Source organism: Sylvia atricapilla, chromosome 8, assembly GCF_009819655.1.
Source record: "Sylvia atricapilla isolate bSylAtr1 chromosome 8, bSylAtr1.pri, whole genome shotgun sequence".
NCBI lineage: Eukaryota > Metazoa > Chordata > Aves > Passeriformes > Sylviidae > Sylvia > Sylvia atricapilla.
Window position 1 is genome coordinate 16,389,339 of NC_089147.1, and position 27,228 is coordinate 16,416,566.

A 27,228-nucleotide genomic window follows, 5' to 3' on the forward strand; every position below is an offset into this window, starting at 1 on the left:
GGCAGATTTGGTACCTGCTTAAGGTAAAAAGGATTAACTCATACTGAAATAAGGTATTTTTCCAAAATGTGTTGAGTTGATGAGAATAATAAAAACATCAGTAAAATATACTTGTGGAGCTATCACCAACAACCCCTTAAAATGTTTCAGTGCTGATCCAAATCTGTGTTTTGTAAAGCATGTCGATTAGCAATGATGAAACAGTATGTGTTTGATGAGGCACATCGTTCCTCTTGTGCAGTTCATTATGTCCATGGCACTCCAGCAAGGCTTCTACTTGAAGTATTTAAGTGACTTCAGTGGCACTAAGATTTCTTTCATAATAAATTATTCAGGACATAGGAACCTGTTCTGAACAAGACTTTCTCCTCAAAAGCCTGTTGTCTCTGCCATGTAACAAATAAATTTCCTATGTACATTTAAATAAATAATTTTTGTTACTTCTTTTCTGTCTTCAAAATGACAAGGAAAATCAAAGACAAATTTATAAAGATTAGAATAATTCTTCAGGGAGCCAATGCCATGAAAAAGTACAGAAGGGCATGTAAGATAGCATAGGTCAAGGAAAGGATTTTGTAACATGCCGTCTGTTTTTAATTAGCATCTTGGCACACTGGAAGAGCTCAGACATTTTTCCATGAAAAAAATGTATTACAGCCTTTTCTAGCTGCCAATTAAATGGCATTTAGCTACACTGACAGTAGTATGTTGTTTTGGGTCTGCAGAAAGCACTTGCTCATGCTAGAAAATCTGGGACATTTTGTTTTGTATACAGAATTCTTACTGGACTGGATTTTCTATCCCTCTTATTTTAAATGTAGGCATGAAGATACCTTCTATGAATAAATGCCAAATTAAGAGTGCAAGGAGCTGGAGTGCAGACAATAATTATGAAGTGTCAGTTCGTATACACCTGTTGAACTTCTGTCCTCCAGTTAGATGATAATTTTTAAACAATGGTAGGTAAATACTGGGGTGTTTTATGAGGTTCCTATTTTGTCCTGTTCAGTGGAGACTGAACTTTGTCACTAGTTCTGTCCTATAGTTCATTTAAATATGAGCATTTGTAACATGAAACTGCCACTGCACAGCTCCCTATGTATTTTCTCTAACAGTGACACCAGTGGGCACACTGCTATCCTCAGCTGCCTGTTCTTGGCTCTGGCAATTTTCAGGGTGGAGGGGCAGGGTGGGTTTGAAAGATTTGGGCTTGTTTTAGGTTTTGTTTTCTGGTTCTTTTACCAGCTAATTTATTTAATCCAGTTTAGAGAATAGCATTAGAACAGAAACACCAGCAGTGATCTGTGGAAGAGAGCAGAATCAATAGTATTTGCAAGAGTTGGGAAGAGAGAAACCATCCTATTAAGGAAAGCATTGCACAGAAATACATTCTTAAAATGACCATGCTAGTTCTGAAGAAGCTGGCAATTACAAATTAAGCACAGATTCTCTCACTAGTGTCATGGTTTAAATATCTGATAGAGTCATATAGGGAAAAAAAAAAAGGCAAAAAGTAACTTGTATATTTGAGGAAGACTTCTCCTTGCTGAGAGGTTTATATAGAGGGCACTTAATCTTACCATAGGATGTATGCTAGGTGATGAGTGTGATGTCAGTTCCACTGAAATGGATGGGCATGTTGACTGTCTCAGAAGTGTCCCCATTTCCAACATGGGAGAAGTTGATCTTCCCTGAGTAAATTACAGGCAAATTTTCTTGAGAGTTGTCCTGAAAAATTGAAAATAATTCCAGATTTCTGCAGCAGGTGGAAACCTCGTGTTCTTTTATACTGTTTCCTTTCTAACACTTCCCCCTGTATTAGGTGTGGCATCAGTTCCTGCTGTGAACCATGAAGTAGCACAGCTTTATACATCTTTGAATTGGGCTATGGTTTGCTCTTCAGCTTGTATGTTTGCTCTTTCATTTCCCCCACAACTTTAAATATCCATTGTTAGCATTTTCAAGGCAAAACACAGACAATAGAAGCAAAGCAAGAACTGTTTGTGTAGGTCTAGATAAAAGTGGCTGGTTATCAGGAGAGCAGTTAACGTGATGCTGCTGGGTTGGGTGCTGCAAAGCACACTGGTTTATAACAGAGCTTAGAAGCAAATAAAGCATCAAGAATCATAAGGATGTTGAAAGTTCTTAGTTGCAACAAAATAAAACTTAGAAATAGAGTAATTTTGCCTGGCTTCCCTTTGAAAGAAATATACTGTGCATCTGTTTTTCTTAAAGAGAGATCATTCAGAGATCAGCACCTCTCCTGACACATTTTTTGTCATTGGTCAAATTCTGGTTTACCTAAACCAGCAAGCAGTTCCAGAGACACCTGCACATTCATCAGGATATGCTCAGTGGAGCAGGTGTTGTACATCACTATGAAATTTTGGCCATGAGAGCTCACTTCAGAGATGATCACTTCTCAGCCCATAGTGAACAGTGAACTGGCCACTTTATGTAAAGGAAAGGAGACCACCCTCCAAGTCTGGCAGCAATTAAGCAGCCATTTCCTTGGCTTTTTGACTCAGGAACTGGCCTAGTTGTTCTGCTTTTAATGAAACTGGTATAATAAAAAAGGATACCCATAATACGAACCTGTATAGATAGGATAGGGCAATGTCAGCAGAGCTTTCCAAATAAAAAGTTTTGGGCAGAGTTGTGATCATTCCCAAGCTTGTCTGTGCTATGAGCTGTTGTAAAGGCATCTCAAGTTTTATTATGCCTAGCCTGCGGAAGGCCTCTTCCTGGCAATGACTCTTGGTGCCAGATCCACCAGGAAGCATAGTCTTTTCAGAACTGTTTAGAATTCACAAGACTTAGTTTTGTTTATTGAAAGTACAGCCTCATTCTCAGCTGCTTTAAATTTGCCATTTGCTGCAGAATTTCTTAAAAGGGTGGAGCCAAGAGAGTAGAAACTTGGAGTCAAAATGAGGCATTTGTAGGAATCTTTGCTCTCAAAATCCTTCTGCTCCAAACACAGTGGTAACATAGCAATGACAATGTTTTGTTCTTTAGGAGACCCCTGAATACTGGGTGTGATTTGAGCTATTGCCCATCTGTGTGGTGTAATACTATGGGCCTAACACCAAGCACAGTAAAGTCTCATCATCACCATCAGTGGGTTTTGGATTAGGCTTTGTATGTGCAGGCAGCTCATCCCGAACAGAGAAAAAGCAATAGTTTTCTAAAGGCAGGATGAAATTAAGAGCAACTGTGATGGGATATAGATCTGCAAAGGGCAATGTACTGAGCATGAAATCACAGGAAGATTATTCAATTTTTTGTCATACGTTGATAATGAAAACATTCTCATCTAATGCAAATATGCAAATATAGTCATTGGCATGGAGTTAATACCTTGAAAAATATTAAATATTTTTAAAATTTTTGTTCTGTGTTCTGACCATTTGTGTTCACTGTCCTCTAATATTTTAGCAAACAGGTTTACTTGTAGAAGTATTAATATTTTACCCAGATATTGGAGAATATGCGCTAAAAATGTATGCTTAGATAGCAATAATAATGTTTGCTCTAGAAATGAAGCCATGGAAGTTGTGCTAAGTCTGGCCAAAGAACACAAGCAGTGTCGGGTGGTGAATACCTCTAGTGGCAGCAGGCAAAAGTAGCTTTAATTTTGACTGTCATATACTTGCACCAAGATTTTTACTACTTACTATTTTACTATTTACTATTTTACTATTTACTATTTACAAGATGGTTGATTATCATCAAGAATTGTTGTGACAACACACTTTGGACACACTGGAAGAAACAGCAATTTGTCTCTTAGCACGCAGAGCCGCTGCGTGGGAAACCATCGGTCCCTAAGGCGTAGTTGGCTGTGGCCAGCGCCGGAGAGGTGAGCGATGCCGGCACATTCGAGCCAGAGACCGTGCAGCCGAGAGCCCGCGGGGCCCGTTCCCGCAGCAGCCGCGGCCGGCGGAGGGAAGGCGAGGGGCCGCTCAGGGCGGGCGTTGCCGGGAGACGGGGCCGCGCCGAGGCGGCGGGCCCGAGCCGTGACCCTGAGCCGAGTGCCCCCCGGCAGCGTCCCCCTGCAGTGTCCCTCTGCAGTGTCCCTCTGCAGTGTCCCACTGCCCAGCCCGGAACGCGCCTGACCGCCGGGCCCCTCCGAGGCGCGGCAAGGTGCGGGGTTTTCGGCTGGAACGTCAAGTGATGGGAAGCAGACCGAGGAACGCATCCACAACTCCCTCATCCCCCCTGCTGGAACCTGGCAGAAAGAAAACGAAATGAATTTTGGGTCCCATTGTGCCCACTCAGGAGCTGGAACGCCCGGGAAAACAAGCAGGGGCCGAGAGGCAGGCGCTGGTCCGTGGGCGCAGCAGGCCGCTGCCCGCTCCGCTGGCCCGCGAACAAACAGCGATGGCATCGGCAAAGGGTGAGCCAAGTGTCGCCGGGCTGCAGAGAAGCCGTGCCACTGAAAATCCATCGACCACTTTGTTTTTAAACTGCTACATGGCAGGAAATGAGATGCTGAGCTTGGCAGAAAAGGACCCTGGAAAATGTGAATATGCCTGTCTTTTGATGGGGCCGTTATAAATATTCATAATATTGCAATTTTGGAAAAAGCGCTTGTTTTGGCATGTGGTTTGGAATAGAAAACTAACTTCCAGGCGGTTCTCTGCATGGACAAAATTGGAGTCAGGTTACTGCTCCGCTGCAGACCGTGCTTTTATTACCGAAGAAAACGCTACACTGCAAAGTTTTCAGGAGGTTTGCAGTGTGGTTGGGGTATTAATTAAAGAGAAGTGCCTAGGTAATTGATGGTGGATTTCAGTGAATGAGCCAAAGGAAATGAAACACGGGGTTTCACCATCAATGGCAAAATATTGCCATGGCAATGGGTAGCTTTGCCAGGAATAAACAAACAAACAACAACAGGCCTCTTTCAGAAAAAAAGAGTTAGGGAATTTTCTGTTTTCACCTCACCATGTCTGTGCCATTGGACATCTTGGAGGGGAGAAGATGGTGTAGCCTACTTATGCAAGTCCTACAAATCCAGCTTCCTTCTCAGTAGGTACAATTAGATCATTTCCAGAGCAAGAAGTCATTTTTATATTGGGGGATGGGAAGGTTTTAACATCTACTAAATAATGATTTCAGTGCCTTGGCTACTGTAATTGCATTCCATTTTCTTAGAGAAGGTGAATGGGCTCAGAAATAACCTAGGTTTCTGTCACTCTCAGCCAGTGCTGCTTCAGGGAGAGACTGCTGACAGGGGAAGGTTTTCTTAAAAGCAAAGACGTGGACCACACTTAAATTAATAAAGACCTTTACAAAAGCACAACAGAGAGAGCAAGGGAGCTAAGAAAGCACGAGTTGCCCTTCCTTCCATGGGCTCAGATTCCTGGTGGGAAGTGTGCCCATGCACAGGCCGTGCTGTCCTCTCGCAGCAGGGCCTTTGAAGATGGCCATCTGCCTCTGAAAGCTTTCTGGACATTTCTGGCTGCATCCAGTCCCTCAGAGGATACAATCCCACTACCTGGTGTGAGCTCTGGGTGTTTCCGCTCATCCCAGGGAGATGGACCTCAGCCACCACCCAGTCAAGGATTCAGCAGTGCTGGTGTCCTGCCTTGTATCCATTGACTGAATTTCTTGCAGTTTTGCAGGCTGTTGTTCTGTCCATAGCCTATTAAACCTCTAGTGGGCACCTGGATATGCACTAAGGCCTTGCTGGAGCTGTTCCTGAGGGAGACAGACATCGCCTGATGTTGATCTTGTGATTTTGTGGCTTGTAGAGTGGGAGCAATGGGTCAGAGTCAGGTGGCCGTGTGAGATCAAAGGAGGGGTAACCAGAAGTCAAAAGAGATCTCCTCATTAGGAGATGAGGTGTCTCCTGGTGAGGAAACAGCACCCATGTGAAGGAGCTAATAGTGAGCCTGACTGTACTGAATGTTGACTGGGTTGACCTCAGTAGTGTTTGTGAGCTGTCTAAGGTAAACAGTTCAACAGGGAAGTATTAAGACCCGTTAAAGTTTGCAAAACTCATCTAATAGCAATACTATATTGAATAAAAAAATCATCCTGTATGGCTTACCAGCCATTTGGCATTTGTTAGTTTTGTCTTACCATTCTTAATAAAATAATACTTAGGTGCTGCTTAAGCTTCCTGTAAAATATTTAAAATGTAGTTTACTGTAAAGTCTTCAGGCTGAGGATGTGTCTGACAGAGCACTCATACCACACCTAGAACTTATTTCGGTTGCAGCCTTCAGGCAGTATTGTAAAGGTTCATTATTACCACCAAGATCTCTCCTTATCCTGTCACTCTTCAAAGAAGGTCCATTCTTAACTGTGGGTTTAACATAGCTGGTATTTAAATTATATCTTTTTTTTCCATCTAAAATGACCAAACCAGTTTCAAGAAAATACATTTATTGACTTGAACTTTAAATTAATGTTGTCCATATAGAACTGTGCTTGATCCACCTATGCCTTTATTTAACCAGCTCAGAAAACATGCTATAAATAAGAATCCTTTTCCTGAGATTTAAAAAGAAAAAAAGGAGAAGGGAAAAAAAAAAAAAAAAAAAAAAAAAAAAAAAAAAAAAAAGCTGTATTTGGGGTCTATTTTGCATAAAAAAATATTTTGTTTAGGAATGACAGTCAAAGGCATTCTCTCATACATTGTAATATTTTCCATGTGTGTCAGTTTGTTTTTCAGTGGTACAAATATGTGCAATAAAGGCCAAGGATAAAAATTAATCTAACAGTTTTTGCAGCAATGCTTTTGATGGTTTCATTCGATTTCATTTTCCTGTGGATACTGCCATTAGTTCTGCTGCTTGCAATATGTGAAGCATAATTCTAAAGGTTCATGAGGTTGTAGGGATCCAGTAAGAGATGACTGATTTCTCCCCCCACACACATACACTCCACCCCACACCCACTCACCCACCCACCAGCAAAACATAATGCTGTACTATTTTTGGAAACAGGGAAAGGGCCTCCCTGTGAAAACAGAAAGCAGTGTATTTCTCAGTTACATCACTTTGCAATCTAATGCTGTGTTGTGCTCAGTGTTTTTGTGGTGATGCAAGTCTTTTTTTTTTTTTTTTTTTTTTTTTTTTTTTCTTTCCTATTTTTTTTCCCTTCAGCCGGTTGGATTTTCCCCATCTTACAGCACCTCGCAGGTTCTTCTCTGAGCAGTACGTTGCCTGAGTGAGTGGAAACATACAGATCAGCTGCAGGTTTCTATCTACAAAAACAGAGTGAAAGAGAAAGAAAAGGGTTGGGAAAGCAGAGACTAATATTGACCTGGACTTAGAGAAAGACATCCAATGGCTGAATAAAGAACCCTGTTCATGTTTTGGGATATTCTTTCAACTGGCTGGAACGAGAGCGGATCAAAAGAATGGGAAATGCCAGCAGACCCTTTAGAAGAATTGCTTATTTCTTATGCCTTTTATCTGTGCTTTTGCTGACTGAAGGGAAGAAACCAGTGAAGCCAAAATGTCCTGCCTGGTGTACTTGTACCAAAGATAATGCTTTATGTGAAAATGCCAGATCTATTCCTCGCAGCGTTCCGCCTGATGTTATCTCACTGTAAGGGCTGTAAGCATTTGGTTATTTAATTTATGATTTTAAATTAACTAGGATGTGTGGTGTTTTCAGTGCATACAGAAGGATGCTTGCTGCAGGGAGTACCTCCAGCATTCAGAATCATCAGCTAATGTGTTAAAATTGTGCTGCATCCTTGAATCCTGATTTTATATCTCTTTCATCTGTCTGTCTGTCTGTCTGTCTGTGTATGTGCACACATCTCATTTTATACCTTCTAGTATAGTACATTAAACCTGTCACATATTCGGGGGGGGGGGGGGAGGTAATTTTTTTTTACTTGTATAAATAAATTTCTCTGTGATCACCAGATCAGTATTATAACCATGGATATATGAGGCTACATTAATGTATGGTTGTTTTTTTTTCTTCTTTACAGATCCTTTGTGAGATCTGCTTTTACTAAAATCCCAGAAGGGAGTTTTTTGCTCACACCATCCCTGCAGCTTCTGTGAGAAATATTTAAATGATACAATTTTTGTTATGAAATGTATATGTATTCATAAATATTTCAGAAAGGGCCTTAGTATTAATTTTATAAGAAACAGCAGCAGAAGATTTATGAGATCATAAAATATAAGACTTTTTAGACATTTGAAAGATAGTGCATGTTTAATTTTTGCTTAGTATTTTGCAAGGCTGTCTGTTGTCAGTGCTGCTTTGAATGCTTTCATGCTGAAGCTTTTGGTGACAGAATGCATGTTTTCTTCATTATACTTTAATTAACATTGGAGTAGGGACTTAAGTATTGCAACAGCTATTCTTGTTTATTTTCTGCATTCCTGGGACCTGATCCCAGTATAAAGCTGTCCATTTGCAACTCCCATCGACTGTGAGCTCAGAACCCCTCAGATCAGGCCCGTCACTGCAGTGGGACAGGTCCTTAAGTCCTTTTCCATGTAAAATTGCCATGGACTTCTGTGGAAGTTTAGTCACTTCAGTGGGAGTTTTGCCTTCATAGTACCTGGATTTGACCCTGTTTGTTATTTCATGGTCTTAAAAGTAATGACGATTTTCTTCCAATTAAAGACCGAAGTAATTACTTGAAAATCAAATACTGTGATGAGGTATACGCAGAAAGAGAATATTTTGGGATGTTTAACTATTAGCTGCATTTCAATACTGGATTTTTACAGGCTCACAGGCTTTCCTAGAAATGTGGGCATACGATTATATAATTGTGAGCTATAGAGAGGCAGAGGGGGTGTAACCTGAACTGTTTATAGTGGATGTGCTGCCAGCCTGACACACACCCAGATTTGTCTCAGAAATCCGGCAAGGCAGACTTCCCAGTGTGATCAAAACCCAAATCGGATGTCTGTCCCAAACCGACTTCCCCTGCACTCTGGATGTGGTCAGAGGTGTGATGTTGATTTACTGGAGCTCTCTGGCTCTTAAATTAAACTGGTAGCATAGCGATAGCTGAAGCCCTGACCCTGTCTGTACTCTGCTACCTCAAGTGGAGCTGATAAGGAGGTGCAGACATACTGTATAATTTTGGATACAGGGTAAATAGGTAAATGCAGTTACTATGGAAACCTAAATGCTTTTCCATGGTGCTTTATTCCGGAGAAGCTTTTCCCAGGTGGTCATAGATCACAAAAGGGACACATTTCACATAATTTCTGCAAAGGGCCTTTCAAAAGAGAGGGGGGAAAAAAAGCAGCAGCACTGGTGGGGCTTGTATCTGAAAAGAGTGAGTAGGACATCATCTCTCTTGGCTACGATACACCACCTACACTTAGCAATCCCACTGCAAAGCAGGCAGAATTGGGCATGGTAGAGTAGGACAGACACAGTCATATTATTTTGAGTTATTATAGTGCCTGGCACAGTGGGCTTGGGCAGTGTCTTATGACATTTTGGTAATGATAATAATTTCCATTTCTGCTGCACGTTCTACACTGCTGCTCATAAATGCTGCAACAAAAACTATGACCCCAGAAAAGCAGGGTTTGTTCCACTGTGGGCTTTGATCAGTGATCTGTTTTCCAGATATATTTTTAACATGGTAGTTGGACTGCTTGCCATCCTTGGAATGTCAGGCTGCTGATCTAAGGCAAATGACTCCTTAAACACAGATCATAGGAGCAGGATTGTATCTGTGGGGACAACACTCCAGTTTGTACGAGAGAAAGAAAAATTTTCGTCTTTTGCAGAAAATAGTACAGGAAATAAGAATGTGGAAAACTTACATTAAATAAACATTAGAGGAAGTTTTATCTTTGCATGATTATAGCTGTATTGGTAGGTTTAATTTAGCCAACAGCAAGATTTAGCAGCTTATATGTATTTCTATAATAGAAGTACATGTAGAAATAGTTTCAGGCATTACATTTTTGAGGTCCAAATGTAATTAGATATCTCCAATACACCAGTCACAGATTCCTAAATATGGTGTAATTCTGCCACTATTATTATTTACTACTATTTTTAATATAGTAGCACCAATGGTCTCTGGAAAAATCATGGTCTTTAGCTAAACACTACTCGCAATTCCCAGTCCAGATCTTTTCTTCTTGTGTAGTATTGATGGTATGCTCTGTGCTCTTCATGTGACAACAAAAGTACAAAGAACCTACACAGCTACAGTGAAGTGCCAGCAGGAGTGTTCCCTAAATGTAGAGAAAACCTCCCAGCTCTCATCTTCAGCACTTTTATCTCTGTGTATCAGCAACGTGCTGAGGGTGCCCTTATAAACTGATGACATGAAAGCCTGCAGAAAGAAGGGAGGTAATCATGGCATCAGGATTGGTACCTGCTAGCCCTGTACTCTTCCTGTCAAGTGATACAGTCCCTAGCTACAGTGCCATACCTTCAGCCTCTATGCCCAGAAGCAGCAACTATGGTGTTTGAGGACAAATTGGGGGAAAAAACACTTTGTGCATCAAATACATCTGATAGAGACACTGGGGAGAGCTATGAGTTAGAAGGTAAATGAGCTCACCAGGTGCCAGACCTATGCTGTAAGCCTGGCAATTTCTAAAATAGCAATACTATTTAAAGAGATACCACTCTGTTCTCTAAATTATAGAGTTCAAAAAGCAAAAAATTATCCAATAAAATCACATCAGGAAAGTAAAATTAGTCGCAGGATTTAATAAATTGGTTTTCTGATTCAAGAATACTGTAAAAATGCTTGTTTTCTCTAAAATTGAAGTATTCCTTGATTTTGACAAAAAGGAAGAATTTCCTGCTTGTATTTTTTTGTACACTTCATATAGGAACATACTGAAAGTGGAAAAAGCACAATCTGCAACAGCCAACTGAGAAAATAAATTACCTGCAATTTGTTCTGAATGTAAACGTCAAAAAAGGAGATTAACACATTAAGTGGATTCATTAGTACTTGGAAATCTTGCATTCCTGAATGTCTAAGGATGCCATAGCATGAATCTATTTATCCTTCGGGTCAATTGATTAAAATATAGATGTGCATGTAGTATTCCACTGGGGTAAAGTTCATCGTGCTTTATGATGTCTCACCACATTAAAAGTGTGGCAGTCCATGGCTAGATTATAATGGACAAATGCAAACATGGCTGATAAGCATAAATAAAGCTGGAAAAATCAATGCTTGTCCACTTTTAGTGCTTATAAAATTACATAAAATTAAATGTGTTGCTGGTATTTTTACTGTTAGAGGCATATGCCAAGAATATCTCCAAGAGGTATAACAAGGTCTTAAAAATAATTCTGACTTAAACACTGACTGAATTTAAGAGATTTTTTTTTTTTTTTTAGTAAATTTCAGTACCCTCAGGTTAAATACACAGAGAAGTTCAACTTAAAAGTTAAAGGATTTTCCCTCCTGTCAGTGTTGCAAATTCAACCTGATGTCTGGCTAACCAGCAATTTAAACCAAGACAGTATAAATCTCTGTAGTACTTGAAGATTTCATTGTTGTCCTGGTATGTCTCCAGAGGCACTTGTACAATCCCATTGTTTAACTGGCATGATAAACCTACATTAACATCCCACAGAAGTCAAAGGAATTTTATCAGATGGCCCCAGTAGACAATTGTTGGATCCTTCCTTTTGCACCAGACTATGGTGCAGTGTATCAGCCTTACAGTGCTACTATAGTACTTGTACAAAAAAACCCATGAAACCAGGCAGTGGAAATTTGGCCTGCCATGACTTGCTGAACCATTTTCTAAAGCTGCTGATAACCTAATGGTCTTTTCTTTTGCATTTCTTTATGCAGGTTGTTTACGTCCAATACTTTCGATGTTATTAGTGATGATGCTTTCATGGGCCTTCCTCATCTAGAATATTTGTGAGTGGACAAAAGTATATTTCCTGGCATTATTAAATAGAGTGGGTGGGCTTCCAAGTTCCAGGCATTGCTTTGACCAGAATCCCTTTATGACCCATTACAGGTTCATAGAGAACAACAACATTAAGTCAATTTCAAGAAATACTTTCAGAGGACTGAAGTCTTTAATTCACCTGTAAGTAAAGTGATTAAATATATTACTTGGTATATTTAATGTAGTAACTGAACCACTGTGTTGTTTAATTTCTGATTTCCATATATAACTGTTCATGGTTATTTAAGTGGTATTAATAATTTAATTGGAATGTTAATCTTTGTGTTCTCACCAAAGGCTTCCAAACTGTGGTATGTGTAGAAAGCAAAGACACAAACAGCTTCCAAGCAGTACATGTTTGGCAGTAGTTCCTTGACTTTCTCTGCTTGGAGCACAGGGGATTTTCAGCTGAGCATGTAGGAGCAGGGAGGAGTATGAATTAGGAATCTTGGCACTGATGAGGTGAGTCCCAGTTTGGGACTTGGAAGGGAGGAAGGTGGGAGATGTGGTTAGGAATGTGAGAGGCTGAGGGATGGACCCACACCTCTTCCCAGGTACCCCAGTTTGTCATGGATCCAGGCACAGCCATTCTTGGGACAGGCCATCACTGTCTGTGCCTGTGTCCATTTAAGACAGTAATAATATACAGAAGAATTTGATGAAATCAAACTTGAAAATTCCCACCCAGAGCACTTTTAAATAGAAGACTTGCAACAAGATGTATTTTTTATGGCTTACTGATCTACTTCTTCCATTCTGCGCCTACCCTACTCTGCACCCTGTCTTCTCCTTGCATGCTAGCAGGGGCTTCCCACAATCAGGATCTGTCACACACTGACTGCTTACCATTCCTTGTGTGCTGCTCAGCCCTTTGGCTATCTTGGAAACATGGCAAACTCTTGCTCTCTGACCTGCTGTAGCCCCTTGCTGCATTAGCTGGCAGGGGAAATTAGTCCAAGGCACTCTGGATGCCAATGTGCTGTAGCAGCAACGCTCCCCATGCCCTCACCAGCAGGAGCATTTCTCACACTGTGCTCAGCAGGTGAGACACACATTGGCAACAAATACCTGCAACATTTCACTGCAAACAAGAGTAGCTTCGTTGTCTCTGAGCTAGGGAGAAAATTTTTATACAGGCTTTTGTCTCTTGCCTTACAGCAAGTTTATCTTTTAGCAATAATTTAATTTAATGAGGAATTAATTTTTTGAAAACAAAATACACACTGTAAGAAAACAGAAAAAAATACAAAAGATGAAAGGGAAAAAAATGAGGCTAAAGCATCTGTAGTGTACCTGACATGGGTTTATACCCAGTTCTGAGCATCTGCATCCTGAATCATGTCATGTGCATGTCATAGGCAGGGGAGTGGATTCTAACCTTTTGGCCTTAGCATGATAAAACCTCCAAGAGGGTTTTGAAACAGAGTCCTTTAACTTCTTCTTTCATATATTTTGACAGAGGAGAGAAAGCAAAGGTTCTGTTTTAAACCGTTAATGCATAAGTGTAATAGTCAAATTGCAATTCACCATATCTTCACCTAGTAAATGTACCATAAAACACTTTATGCTTTCCCTTTTGGTCAGGACAAGATTTACAGCTGGCTGAAGCCAAGCCTACTGTGACTACTCGTGTAGATAAAGTTACCTATGGAATGGCTCTAGGTCTAAGGAAGAAGAAAGAGAGAGGAGAGGGAAAGAGGTACTTAAAAAGGCTGTGCACATCCCATAACAATCCATATTAGAGGTACAGACAGAATTATACTGTTGTTAGAAAAAAAAAAGATAGCTGGATAAGGCTGATAACTGAGACCCTATCTTCAAAATATTTCTGCACATGAATAGCTTTATATTCACAAATGGGTCCAGTACATTATTTATCATACTCATTTACTTATTTAGTAGCTGCTGCTGCCAGTGAAAAAATTGCTTTTCTAAAACAGGGGAAGGCACAGTTTCTTCTCCACAGAGCATAGAGTCCAAGGCTAACGTCTTGCCTGTTACATTGGTTTCTGGGGATGCTTCAGAGTCTCACAAGAGAAAACATGCAAAGTACAGAACCACATTTGAGGCACAACTGACATTTCACGCACATTTTTGGGACATAGATTTGTTCATCATGCTGCTGTTGTCCATGGAGCACTATTCACAAAGACAATGAGAAATTTGTGGAAAATAACTGCAAAGTCACCACTAGTTTAATCTGCTTGAAGAACCACTCCCCATCTTTTGGGGAAAATTGCACATACACATTAAGAATGATCATTTGACACCCTGAGGCACTTTTCATTTACGAAACAAGAGAGTACTTGTGTAGATAAAATATATTAAAAAGAATCATAATAAATGAGCATGCAAATAAGTTCTATGAAGTTAGATAAGATGAACTTGGTTCTATTTATTTTATTTACTTCCTTTTTGCAACATAAATTATGGAATGCAGTAAGCTATCCAAACATTTTTACTTTTATAATGCAATTAAACTTCAATAATTACAGTGTGTCATTGTAAAAGGGAGCTATCTAGAATTTATTATTGTGCAACAGGATTTCTTTTCTGGTTAGAGTACATTTAAGAATGGAATTTTAAAAATATTGCATTTTTTTACTAATTTACTAATTTAATGTCAAAATCTTACAGTTAGCATTGGACAGTAATTTCTATGCACAATATGTAATTTTGATTGCACTTCTGCAGAACTGTCACCATCAGTTTAATTGATGAGTAAACTGATGAGTTTAAGTATGCTTTTTAACAATGGACTATAAAATGCATAATTTTCATTCAAAAATTGGCAAATGCATAAACCTTGCTTAGATTTTGCTGTCAGCCATGTACCCATGGCAGTGGCGAACCACTCCTACTTCCAAATGCATCCTCCCTTTTAATTTGCTATATAATAACATATAAAAACAATATAGGGCATTAAACTTGTCTCAGCTTGCAAGTCCACACAGCCTTCTCCATGTGAGTTACCTGACTTTTAAAGAATTGCTCTGGAGCATCAAATTGCACATAAGTGAAGCACATGATAACATTCACATATAGTGTTACAATCAGATGTTCTTTGAAAGTGGTGAAGTCAGAATGGACTAATGGAAGTATCCCATATTTACTACTACTGATCAGAAAAACACTTATTTTTAAATGAGGCGGCAGGCCTAGTACATCTGGGCTTGTTCTTGTATTTAAGTATGTGCCTAAGTGTCTTTTCTCGCCTAGAGAAACTGTGATTAATAAATAACATTTATGTTTACAAGTTAAAACAGAAGAGATTCTAAGTCTTATTAGCTACAGATTTTAATGTGGATCTTGATCTAAAATGGTTTCTTTCCATTTTTGTTTCTTCTCATAAGTAATAAATAATTCTGGTAATTGGAAGAGGCATAGACTATACCCTACAACATTATTCTTTTTCTGTCATGCCCTCCGTGACATCTGAAACCTTTGGCAGACTCACAGAGACAGTCTGACTGAAATGTAATATACTGTTCATTCAAAGCCCACTCACATTTCCATGTCACTTCTACAAGCTGGAATACTCACTGAATTTAAACAAGTTTTCCCAACATTAAAAACTGGGAATTAATAACATTTTTTTGCTGCTCTAATATGCATTTACACACACACACACACATATATGCCAGGAAAGCCATTCACACTGATCAGCAATTTAGTGCCTATTACTGCATATTTTCAAAAACAATGAGCTAAACCTAAGCCCATCTGCCTATATCAGTAAGATTTTCCTTCCAGAAGAGGTATACAAGAAAGTGGGTAAACTGCAGTGATATGAACACCGTGTATTGGGATCTCATAGGGAAAACACCAGTAGATCCAATCATGACTAATTGTTTTCAAATGTTAAATGGTGTTGGCAAAACACCAAAGGTGATAGAACTCTTTACTCTGCTAAGTGAAGTATTGTAAATGCTGCAAGGCTGCTGAAGAGTGAGAAAGCATAAGGAGGCATGGCATTTTAGTGGAAGGAAAAGTCACAAAGTAAATAAGCTATTCTTAAAAGCAATCTTTTAGAACTAAGTGCTGGAAAATACCAGTGTTCTTTGCTGTAAGTAAAAAGCCCCATACAGTATATCACAACTTGCAAAAATGAGTAGTTTCATGAACAACTAGCACTAATACTGAAGTGTTTTCTTTTACAGGAGTCTCGCAAATAATAATCTCCAGTCACTCCCAAAAGACATATTTAAAGGCTTGGATTCTTTAACAAATGTGTAAGAAAGCAATTAATAATCTTTTAATTATACTAGAAGTATAGAGAGATTATTTTAGAGGACATTGTGAGTAACCATTCAAACCAGTAGCCAGTAATGGATCCTATTACTGAGTAGGGACTACACAGTAGGGGTAGGCATGTTTTTTTTGTCTGCTGTTGTTGAAAATTTGTGATAGTTTTGAATATTTCACCAGTTATGAAGATAAGTAATATTGTTAGTAGTTATGTAATAAAGCTGCATGTTCATTAAGATGTCGTGAATAAGAAGGGAGGATCCTTTGGGATGCATGAGAGAGCAAGGCATGCAGGGAAGGTGGATGATATTTAATGGAGTAGCATTTTAATGTGCAAACAATTCTTGGGAAAGCTATCTTTTATCAATAAAGCATGTATCTAAGTATCCCATACTAAATCTAATTGCAACCAGATCAAAACATCAGCTTGTTTAAATGTATACATATAAACTTGTATATATATATATATATATATATATATATACACAATATATCAGTAAAAACACAAAATAAAGATACACAGATAAATCTTATAATTGCTTTAATGAAATAGATCCTGTTTTCAATATACCATGTCCTGTTCTGATCTGGGCTAATAAGCTCAGAAAATCCTTTGCCTGCTCCCAGTATTAACAGGATAGGCTGAGTCCCTAGGGCAGGGCTGCAGCAGTGAGATGTGGCCGTGGCCAGTGTAGCTGGAGCATTGCTGGGCACGGCTGACTGTGGCCAGGTGGTTACACAGTCTGCTCCTGGCGCTGGCCTGTTCCTGTACATACGATCGGAAATCTCACTGAAGACAGCTGTAAAAGACTTGAACACAACTCCTTTGCTTGTGTCTCCTGAAGCCTTAAATCTAAAGGAGATAGTGAATACTGACTGCTGACCATCAGGTTATGTTGATTCCTATTTTCTTATCTAGAATGCTCTTACTGAGAAAGGGTAGTCCAAAGGAGACGGGGTCATTAGTTTGGAAGGCTTTTGCATACCTGCAAACTTGGGGAAATCGATAAAAATTTCTGACTGATCGCCAAGTTATGCTCTCCTTGATTCCCTTAACATAAATCTGTGTGGGTCCTGGTATGTAGGTTAAAGTAAGGGTCAGGACAAATTAAGCCAGGAAGGCCTCAAGTGAGAATAAGCAAAAGGGCACATATTTAACAAAAGCCTGTTTTGTTGTTCTCAAGGAGAAATACATTAGCTGACTACTTATTTTCAATGCATGACTTATTTGTTGTAGAGATCTTAGAGGCAATGCATTTAATTGTGACTGCAAACTGAAGTGGTTAGTGGAGTGGCTGGGCAGCACCAATGCAACTGTTGAAGACATTTACTGTGAAAGCCCACCAGAATATAAGAAGCGCAAAATCAATAGCCTCTCTCCAAAAGAGTTTGATTGCATTATTACAGGTAATGTGCCTCAAATTATTTAATCTTATTAAAGTCAAAGCTATAGTTTTTCATTCTAGAGCCCGTTTTTGTAGGAATGCTGCATTCCGGATGGAATTTCTACTAAAATCAAAATGAACTCTGCTGGTTTAAGTCTGAAGTGGGAATAATTTGGGAGCAGGGTCCTATATTTCAGTATGTACTCAAACTTTAATATGTTACATAATGATTTGGAAAAGTGGGACATAAAACAGTATCTCTTTTTATTGAGAAAGATTGAAAAACAAATTGCAGTGGTCCTTTATCAACAGAAAAAATGGACTAGCAATGAAATACCGTAATTTGTAATAAATTGGTGTCTGATAAGCAATTTTTTTCAGTACAGTATGTAAAATATCTCTGTAATCATCATCTGTTGTATGCACTTTTGCAGAATTTGAAGTTTATCAGTCCCTGCCATACCAATCTCTGTCAGTAGATACCTTCTCATATATGAATGATGAACACGTGGTTATTGCTCAGCCTTTTACAGGAAAATGCATTTTTCTTGAATGGGACCATGTGGAAGTGATGTTCAGGAATTATGACAACATTACAGGTATGAACACTGCTTGACAGATAACATTACAACAAATTATCCAAAAAGTGGTACTAACACTGTCTTTTACTTTTCTTTTTATAGGTACTTCAACTGTTGTGTGTAAACCTATAGTTATTGAGAGTCAGCTGTATGTCATTGTCGCACAGCTGTTTGGAGGCTCCCACATATATAAAAGAGATATTTTTGCTAATAAGTTTATAAAAATTCAAGATATTGAAATCCTTAAAATCCGAAAACCCAATGACATTGAAACTTTCAGGATTGCTGAAGACTGGTATTTTGTTGTTGCAGACAGTTCAAAGGCTGGTTTCACCACAGTTTACAAGTGGAATGGGAATGGATTTTATTCCCATCAGTCTCTGCACGCCTGGTACAGAGATACTGATGTGGAGTATCTTGAAATATCTGGCAAACCACATTTAATTCTGTCAAGTAGTTCGCAAAGACCTGTAATATATCAATGGAACAAAGGAACAAATGAATTTGTTAAGCGGTTTGATATTCAAGATATGGAAGATGCATATGCTGTGAAGCATTTCAAAGTGAAAGAGGATGTATACATTTGCTTAACAAGATTTATTGGGGACTCTAAAGTAATGAAATGGGGTGGTTCAGCATTTCTGGATTTACAAAGGATGCCATCCCGAGGGTCAATGGTATTCCAACCACTTCAGATAAATAATTATCAATATGCCATTCTTGGAAGTGATTATTCTTTCACTCAAGTCTATTACTGGGATGCGGAAAAGGCAAAATTTGTGAAGTTTCAAGAATTAAACGTACAGGCACCAAGATCTTTCATACATGTCTCCATCGATAAACGAGATTTTCTCTTTGCTTCAAGTTTTAAGGGAACTACATTGATTTATAAACATGTCATAGTTGACTTAAGCGCATGACACTCATAATTCTGAGATTACATCAGACTTTCTACCGTAAGTGGACAAAATGAACTAAATGCATGATGACTCTCTTATCTTACTTCCAAATGAATGCCTTTAAAAGTTGAGATTGCTAGAACAAAGTATTACTAGTATCTTCATCTTTAATTGTCAAGTCTAGTGGTGTTGGAAGTTGCATTTTTTAACAAAAAGAAATTAAATTAACTGTTCTTTGCATCCACAATATGTAAATACGTGTGCAACTGCATCTGTTGCTATAAAGAATATTAAGATGTACTTTTCCATTTATTTATTCACCTGTTTGAAACAACTGCCAAATAAAATGTTTACATTTTGTGTCTTTCACATTCCAAATATTATTTGCAGGTGATACTTTTTATTTGTGTATATATTATACACATATAAAATAGAGCCAAGGAGGCATATTGCCCAGTGCAGTGTTGTACTGCATAGAAGATGCACAATATTGAAGATCAGGTGGGTTTTACTAATAACAAGAAGTTCTTGATAAAAACACTGCATTGAAACACAAGCATATAAATTATCACCTGAACAATCCTTGCACTTACGTAAAACTTCACTGACTTAAACAGAACTCTAACCAGAAAAAATAATTTAGTTATCTAGGTGTGCTTGTAGGATGAAGGGTTCAGCTACACACATCTAATTGTAGGATAGGCCTTTGTACTGTGTGTAGCTGGATGTGGCTTTCTTAAAATCTACGAAGAATTTGGCAGAATGAAAAAAAAAAGGTAAAGGTCTGTGTTTCTTCACCTGATGCTGAAGCAGCACAAAACAAATCTCTTTTACAGCACTGGGGCTGTTACTGTGCTGAAAGCTAGAAGCAAAGCTTATTTTTCAGGTAGCGTTATTTCTGTAGTTGAACTGTCACACATCACTTGCATGAATTCTGTGTCCTTGTCAAGTCTTTCCACTGTAGTTGCAATTATTTAGTCTTCAATGAATTTATTCCTTATTCTGAATGAAGCTAGTGAATGGGAAGTAATTTTTTCCACTACCTGGCAATGAATCTTACTTGCAGGTGCTTCTGAAATTCAGGGAACTTTGAATATGGCAGGATAAATTCAGTTTGTGTAGTGAATGCAACTCCAGGGAAGCTAACTATATCTGTTAAATTGTGCCAAATCTGAATGTGGCATCAAAATCTATTACAAGCTCAGAGTTAAAATAGTCTTTTGTTTACATACATCTAGTGCACCACTTGAGAGAAACCTACACTGATGCTGAAGATGATTTGGTGCAGGAAGAAAGGAAGAAAGCTCAGGAAGAAAGCTCAAGTTTATTTTAGACTCCTTTGCATTCACTTAAATTATCAAGCATCATGCTACAGTGCCACCTTTAAAATATAGACATGAATACTCTGTTTATTTCTAGACATTTCTACCATTCACAGATGTTGATTGGTGAATGAAACTAATCACACTGTGCATGTCAGCTAATCACATGAGCTGATTAATGTATATTTAGGAAGCCAGTCCTAAACAGTATGTTTTTGTAATAAAGAATGGAGAGCTTTTCATATTTAAGGTTATTTGAAAAGAAAAAATCTCACCTGAACAATAGTACTCTATAAGTTAATTCTTCTGATGCTTTTTTATCCATAGCTGCAAATGCTCTGCTAAGCACTTGGCTTAATAACTACCTATTCCATAAGTATTTACAATGTGAGTAGAAAGATTTTAAACTATGTTTCATAGCTGAAACATCCCAATTTTTTCTTAATAAAGACATTTCCAAATATCATCTTAAACAATAATCTCTTTTTGGCAGTTTCCTTTGTATGTCAAACCATATTTCCTCTATATAGTTTTAGCTGGTACATGAGCATGATTTCAAACCCCAGATGAACCCAAATAATATTTTTTATTATTTCTCAACGTTGGCTGCATGTCTATGATTGCCACCTCAGTTTGTCCATTTCTTCTTCAGTGCCCTTTGCATGGCAAAGAAATGATATACAAAGTCATGAACCTATCTCCAATCTACCAGCAAACCATTAAGTGTTTTCTATTTCTTCTTGTCTTCTGTTTCAGTCTTTTACTTAAGGTCCTATTGAATTATGTGCACTAGTTTTGATCTGATTTTTCCCATTATACTTGCCTACATGCACTCTCAATCAAATTATAAAGATAATGGCTATGCATCCTTCTCGTTACGAGCATATGATAAACATCTGGCTGAATTTAAGTGGAGTTGGAGATACTTGCTAATCTGCTACCAACATTTATTTACAAACAACATACTGTCTCACAGTGTACCTTGAAAAAGTTATGTTTCATGGAAAAGTATTTCAGAGCCAGCCAGCTATGCTGGCTAAGGCCTATGCTATTGTAGTGCTTTGATTGTTCTCCTGAGTTTACCTCATTCTGAAATAATGTGACAGACTTACAGGAATTCACTGTTACCCCTGGGTTTAAAGGAGGAATTTAAATGCCTGCAAGGGTGTGAGTCACTAGAATTTTACATTCACAATACATATAAAATTAGCCATGGTACAGTGGAGGGTAGCAAGGGATCAATCTGCTGGAGAACACAACTGCAGTATCAGTTTAGTTGTTCCTTCAGATAATTTCTTCCTGTAGTCAAGCACTAGTCATTTCAGAAGTTCTTACTGCCTATGTCCTTTTTGGAAGGTCAGCTGATTACTATAAAGTGCTGAATCAAAACCTGTTCTCTTCTGAAAATCCCATTCTCTAGTCAGCTTATGTCAGGTGGAGACTCCCAGGGACAACAGCCGGTTTCTTATTGTGCGAGTACAGCATTTCTTTGTACCACATAAGGAACTGGGGTATTTTTAGAACAGAACTCATAATCCTTAACGTAGAAGAGCTTAAAGCCTCATTAGGTGGCTCCCTGTGCTGTTTCTTCCTGATTTCAGAGACTGGGCATTTTAACAGCTCATCTGAGCATAATGCTAAGGCCATATTCTGTCATGGTTCTCTGCTCAGTACTCCTTCTGATACCAGTGGAAGAGTCAGGAAAAATCTAGAATAGAACCTTTCATCATATATACATTGATACTTTTTAAAAATGCTGTTTAAAGAAACCTATTTCTTTCAGCAAAGTCTATGTTACTTGTGGCTGACTGGTTGTATTCTGTAGTTGAAATGGATTTTCTAAACTCCCTAATTGTTTTGTTTATGACTGAGGGAGTATGTAAGGTACTAAATGTATTACAGAAGACAGTATTGAAGGCTATTAATGGGTACTGCTGATCCTTGACGCTGCTTAGTCATGTTAATGTCTAAGAAAAAAAGAACAATAATGGAATAGTGTTGTATTCCTACAACTACTTCATTATATTTTTAATAGAGCACAAATATAAAATAATATGCATCTCTCTACTTGGGAAGAGATACATAAAATACATTCAGAATACCTTATAGTATACCATGTGTAACTTCTTTTATTTTGTCTATTGCAGTGCCTAGAACTTGCAGAGGTTTTGTTTCTATTTATTTTCCATTGAAAAAATATTCCAAAATGCACCCTACCTATGAAGAAAGAAATTCAGTAAGGAAATACCTTGTTTAAGGTAGCAAAACAAACAAAAATTTATTATTGGTTTGTATCTCATTTTAATTATAACTTCTTCTAATTATTTTAATTTTTAAACTTTATTTGAAGGGGTTGTAAAAGCCACTTGAAATACACTTGAGGATGGGAAATAATTATTTGCATAGTTAGTAATATGTGATATGTTTTGATATGTTCTAGTGGGAAGCTCACTAACAGCTGTATTTATGTATATAAGCATTAAAATATATTGTGCTAGCATTCAATGGAAAATAAAGAATATTTAAACTATAGAAGTAACAAAAAGTCCTCAGACTGACAACAGCACCAAGAGAAAGCAGAGAAGTCAGCATGCCCAAAATGTTATAACTAGGAACAGAGTATAAAGCCCACAGCAAATCTCAAGAGAGTGGAAGTTTTCCCTTCAGAGGAAGTCTTTTCCTTCCTGTGAAAGACATAATGTGTTTCTCCTCAGTGGGGACCCCTGAAAATCCAGATTATCACCCAGTTCTTGCAAAATACAGTAAGAGGCTTACAAACTTAATGCACTCCATCCATGATCCTAATATGGGGATTTTTTTTGCTTTTGACACCTCTGTGCTATGTCAGTCTCAGCCGCGGTGGCCCAAAGGGAGCGGTGAGCACGCTACCATCCACAGAAAGGGCCAGGACTCTGCCAGGGCCAGTCAGAAGTTAAGCCAGGTTCAGCAGATGGAAAATGCAAACCCAAGCACTCAATTCACTCAGCTGTTAATGCCTCCCCCACTGCCTAGCAGGTTTTCTCTCTGATTTGTTACACATATTGCCAACAGTTCCCACTACCTTTCATATGCCGGCAAGCCTTCCCCTCTCATTCTTGCTGATCTGGAGGCCTAAGCATGGCAGTAAAGCTGTGATTTAGACTGCTATTGATTAGAATGGCTGAATGTGTTTTTGTGGCTGGGAACTCACCGATAAATGTCGAGGTCTTGGGGAGTTCAATTCCTCCAGACCGATCTGCGGTACACTGCCTGACTTACTGCTAATGGCAACTTTTCTTCCTTACTGATGACTCTGAATTCTAATGGCTGGTGTTACAGGCATGTCTCTGTTTATAGTTCACTTAAACAAAGTGCTCAGAGGCAAACCTAACCCTATTTCTATTCAGGAATTTTCCTGAAATGAACTGTAACTACAAAGACCTCCAGTGTGCTATACAGAAGTGGTGTTGTATTTGTGCTTTGAGACCTTGGACCTTGAATCGCTCCAATTAGTTATGGTAGTGTAATACTTCTGTCTTCAAATTTGTTACAGTAGAAAGCAATTTGTCCCTAAATATGCATATTTATATTAATAGAATTGTTTATTTATACTCCAAATAAACTGAAGTGGATGATGGCAATAATTATTTTACTGTTCCAAATCTCCCATTCATCAAATCAATTTTTGAATTCTCAAAAGTTGTTTTCAACTCAGCCTTACTTTATTCTTCCTACTGAATTATTTCAATTGAAAAAGGACTTTCTGACCCATTCTCACTTCCTGTTCGAAGGCCTGGATAGCGACAGCAGTATGTTAGCAAGTTGTCAACCTGCCCAGATGGTGAGCATCCAAAAATGCTGAAAGAGCCTCAGAATAAACAGGCTGATCTGCTAAGAATACATAGTCCTTCATTAAAAACCATTTATGTGCAAAAAACCTAAAAGTAACAAATATTATACCTGTTTTTCTAAAAAGTTAAAGGGATTTCAGATCAGTAAGATGCATATTTATCTGAAATTATGAATGAAAATGAAGTGTAAAATTTCAGGAGAAATTAGGTAACTTAGCAAGTGGAACAGGCTGACTAGTGAAGTTGAGGGTCCAGAAATGCAAAATACTATACATAGGAAAGAAATGCTTGCAAAGTTTAATATTAGCAGTAAAGAAAGTCAACTTGACATTGCTGTGAACAGCTCAGAAAGATACTGATCTCAGTATACAGCAACAGGAAAGAACAAATAATACTACCACATGTGCAGGATAATAGGGAGAATACAACACTACATGCCATGGCAAATCACTGCTCTTGCCTTATTTGAGATACTGCATGGAGTACTAGTGTAGCATCTCAAAAAGCTCTGCAGGGTAATTAAGGACTCAGAGAGATGTGGAAAAAATCATTGAAGGTGTGGAACAAAATGGCACTTGACACTATCAAACCCCAATCCATAAACCAAAATACCTTCCCCCACAAATTAAACTGTGGCATTCATTGTTGTAGGCAGTGACATAGGGGACAATAATACAGCATTCAGAAAGTCAAACATGGATAAATTACGTAAAAAATTTAACTCTATTTCTTTAGTACTGAACAAAATCGCTCTTTATTAGGGAAAAGGAGAGTCTTTGCACTTGTCAGAAACATCTGGCTGTAACCATTTTGGATGAAAAGCCAAGCAGCTGGATAATGAATGTGCTCCAGTGTTGCATTTCCTATTTTCAGTTCTTGAGACACAGTGCTCAGAAATTAGCTCAACTTTGTTGCTAAGGTCCACAAAGCAATATAAATAAGATGTACATATGATAGCCATTCAGAAGCGTTTACAATATTGAGAATGCAAGCGTTGATAAAATCTGTAAAATAACAACAACATAATTCCTTGAAATTATGTCAACAGTTAAAAAAAATTGGCAAACAATTTGCAAGCACTTGAGAATGTAATTGCACAACTTAGGCTGGCTTCAGCTATGTAAGCCATGACAGAAGCTGATTCCCATGGGAAGAACAGAACTCAGCTTTTTATAAGCTTATTATTAAGATTTGAATATTAGAGCTGTAGGAATATTAGTAGCAAAGTACCTTATGATCAAGCAGGTAATAGTATTGTCTTGTGAGGGAGTAATTTCTAAACCACGGGAACAAATCACCAATTTTGGAAGAACAAACAGACAATTCCTATTGTCACAATTTCCAAATAACTGTGTAATTTGAAACCCTTATCCTGTCTCTATTGTACCCCATATACAATAACATAAAGATACTGCCCATTCAGGAAAAGCACTGTATATATGTTGCTCCAAAGTGTTAAACAAAGGAAGAAAAAGGATAAATCTGGAACAGAAAGTTCAATTGCACATGTGAGTATCTAAATTTTTTGATATACAGATTACTACTAAAAAGAGAACATCTTTTTAATGTATACACTTGAAGAAGGCATTAGCTACCCTGGTTATAGATTGCAAACACAAATAAAAATCCACTGCTTCTAAATAATTCATATGCACTCACATAAGTCCAGTCTTAAATCCTATATTTAACTTCTCCTTAGTATTATTTAAGATAACAGTGAGTCCTTCAGACTCAACTCACTTCAAGGCTGAGACCAAGAAAAAACATCTGGTACCTAGCAGCTGCTAGAAAAGCTCTGCCTTTTTATCCAGGGTTCTGGAGTATATCAAACTGTAACAGCACTATGATAATCATGTTTTATTTGCTTGAATCGAATTGGAAATGGATGTTTGTTCCAAAATTACAACTCATATCAGAATTTCTGTAAAATAGTTTTTAGAGTAGTAACACTGTCAGAGGATCTAAGAGTAAGAAAAAATGGAGCTAATTTCAACTGCTTATCAAAAAATCCTGTGAGTTTGGTTGTGACTTCATCTAAAAGTTGTATAAATGCAATTAAGTACAATCGCAAAATAATCAGTTAAAGAAATGATATGAACTGCAAAGTGTATCTGACAAGACTATTACAAATAAATTATGCCAGAGCAGTATCACTCTATACAGCCAGAGCTCCCTCGAACCAGTGACTTGCAAAGGTCCCTCCTTCTCTGAGAATACCTTCCAGCCCCTCCTGGTTCCTGCACATGGAGCAGGCAGCCCAGAAGCTGCCCTTGGAAGAAGGGAGCAAGCTCCAATCATGCCTCAACAGAAACCATTGCCTTGAAGTACAGCCACAGACCAGAGGCATTCCTCCCAGCAACAAGGACAACTCAGCAAGGTCTTGAGGGCACCAGCTCGTGCATGTCAGAACATTCGCGGTTTGCTGGTATTTCAGAGGGAGTAATCAGCCTGTGTGTGTCATCAAACCCGAGCTCACTTAGCATCCACTTGCTGGGGAGCCAGGAACAGATTGCAGAGGTCAGCACATGCTGCAAAAGCTTGGTCAGCCCATTCCTAGGGGGCTGCCACTCTGGCACTGTTCACAGGATCTGAGCTAGCTGAGGTTACAGGGACATAAAAATAACCATTTGGAGTTAGACCTGGGTTTGTGTGCTACTGATGTCCTGCCTACTTGGCCAGAAGTGATGTTTATTAGAAAACCCAACAGCATGGGAATTACAGCTTTGTGATTTCCAATTATACCCTCTCAGCCTCCAGCAAGAAAGGAAAAGAAACCCTGCTTCTTGCCTTAAGGAGGTTTCTTGTGGACAGCAAAATGCCTAGAATAGGTACATCCCTCATGCAAGGCAGCAGCAGGGTTTTTTGCTCTAATGAGGAATGCTCTTCTGCATTGCGGCTCCTGGAGGTAATGAAGGAGCACTGACTCAATTAAAAAATAATGAAAAAAAAAAAAAGGACCCCACTTATGTCTCTGACTCTGACAAAGAGAAAGGGCTTTAAAATCTGTGTTGTGAGGTTTTCTTTCCTTAACAAAAGCCGGAGTTGCATTTCAAATCACTCCCTTTAAACACA

General features: G+C 38.5%; 1 protein-coding gene across 4 annotated transcripts in view; it reads left to right on the forward strand.

Moving 5' to 3' along the window:
• Window positions 1-20,306, forward strand: part of LGI1 (leucine rich glioma inactivated 1) — a 29,265-nt gene extending 8,959 nt beyond the window's left edge. The window contains exons 2-9 of one of the 4 annotated variants that reach the window (XM_066323835.1): window positions 7,116-7,563; window positions 7,958-8,029; window positions 11,786-11,857; window positions 11,961-12,032; window positions 16,052-16,123; window positions 17,377-17,546; window positions 17,959-18,123; window positions 18,208-20,306. In XM_066323835.1, the coding sequence (XP_066179932.1) occupies window positions 7,373-7,563; window positions 7,958-8,029; window positions 11,786-11,857; window positions 11,961-12,032; window positions 16,052-16,123; window positions 17,377-17,546; window positions 17,959-18,123; window positions 18,208-19,025 (1,632 nt within the window). In that variant the 5' untranslated portion in view covers window positions 7,116-7,372 and the 3' untranslated portion in view covers window positions 19,026-20,306. Of the gene's footprint in view, window positions 1-6,993; window positions 7,573-7,957; window positions 8,030-11,785; window positions 11,858-11,960; window positions 12,033-16,051; window positions 16,124-17,376; window positions 17,547-17,958; window positions 18,124-18,207 lie in introns of those variants that run through there. The other 3 variants (XM_066323836.1, XM_066323834.1, XM_066323837.1) reach the window with 3 other exon arrangements.
• Window positions 20,307-27,228: the final 6,922 nt, after the last annotated feature.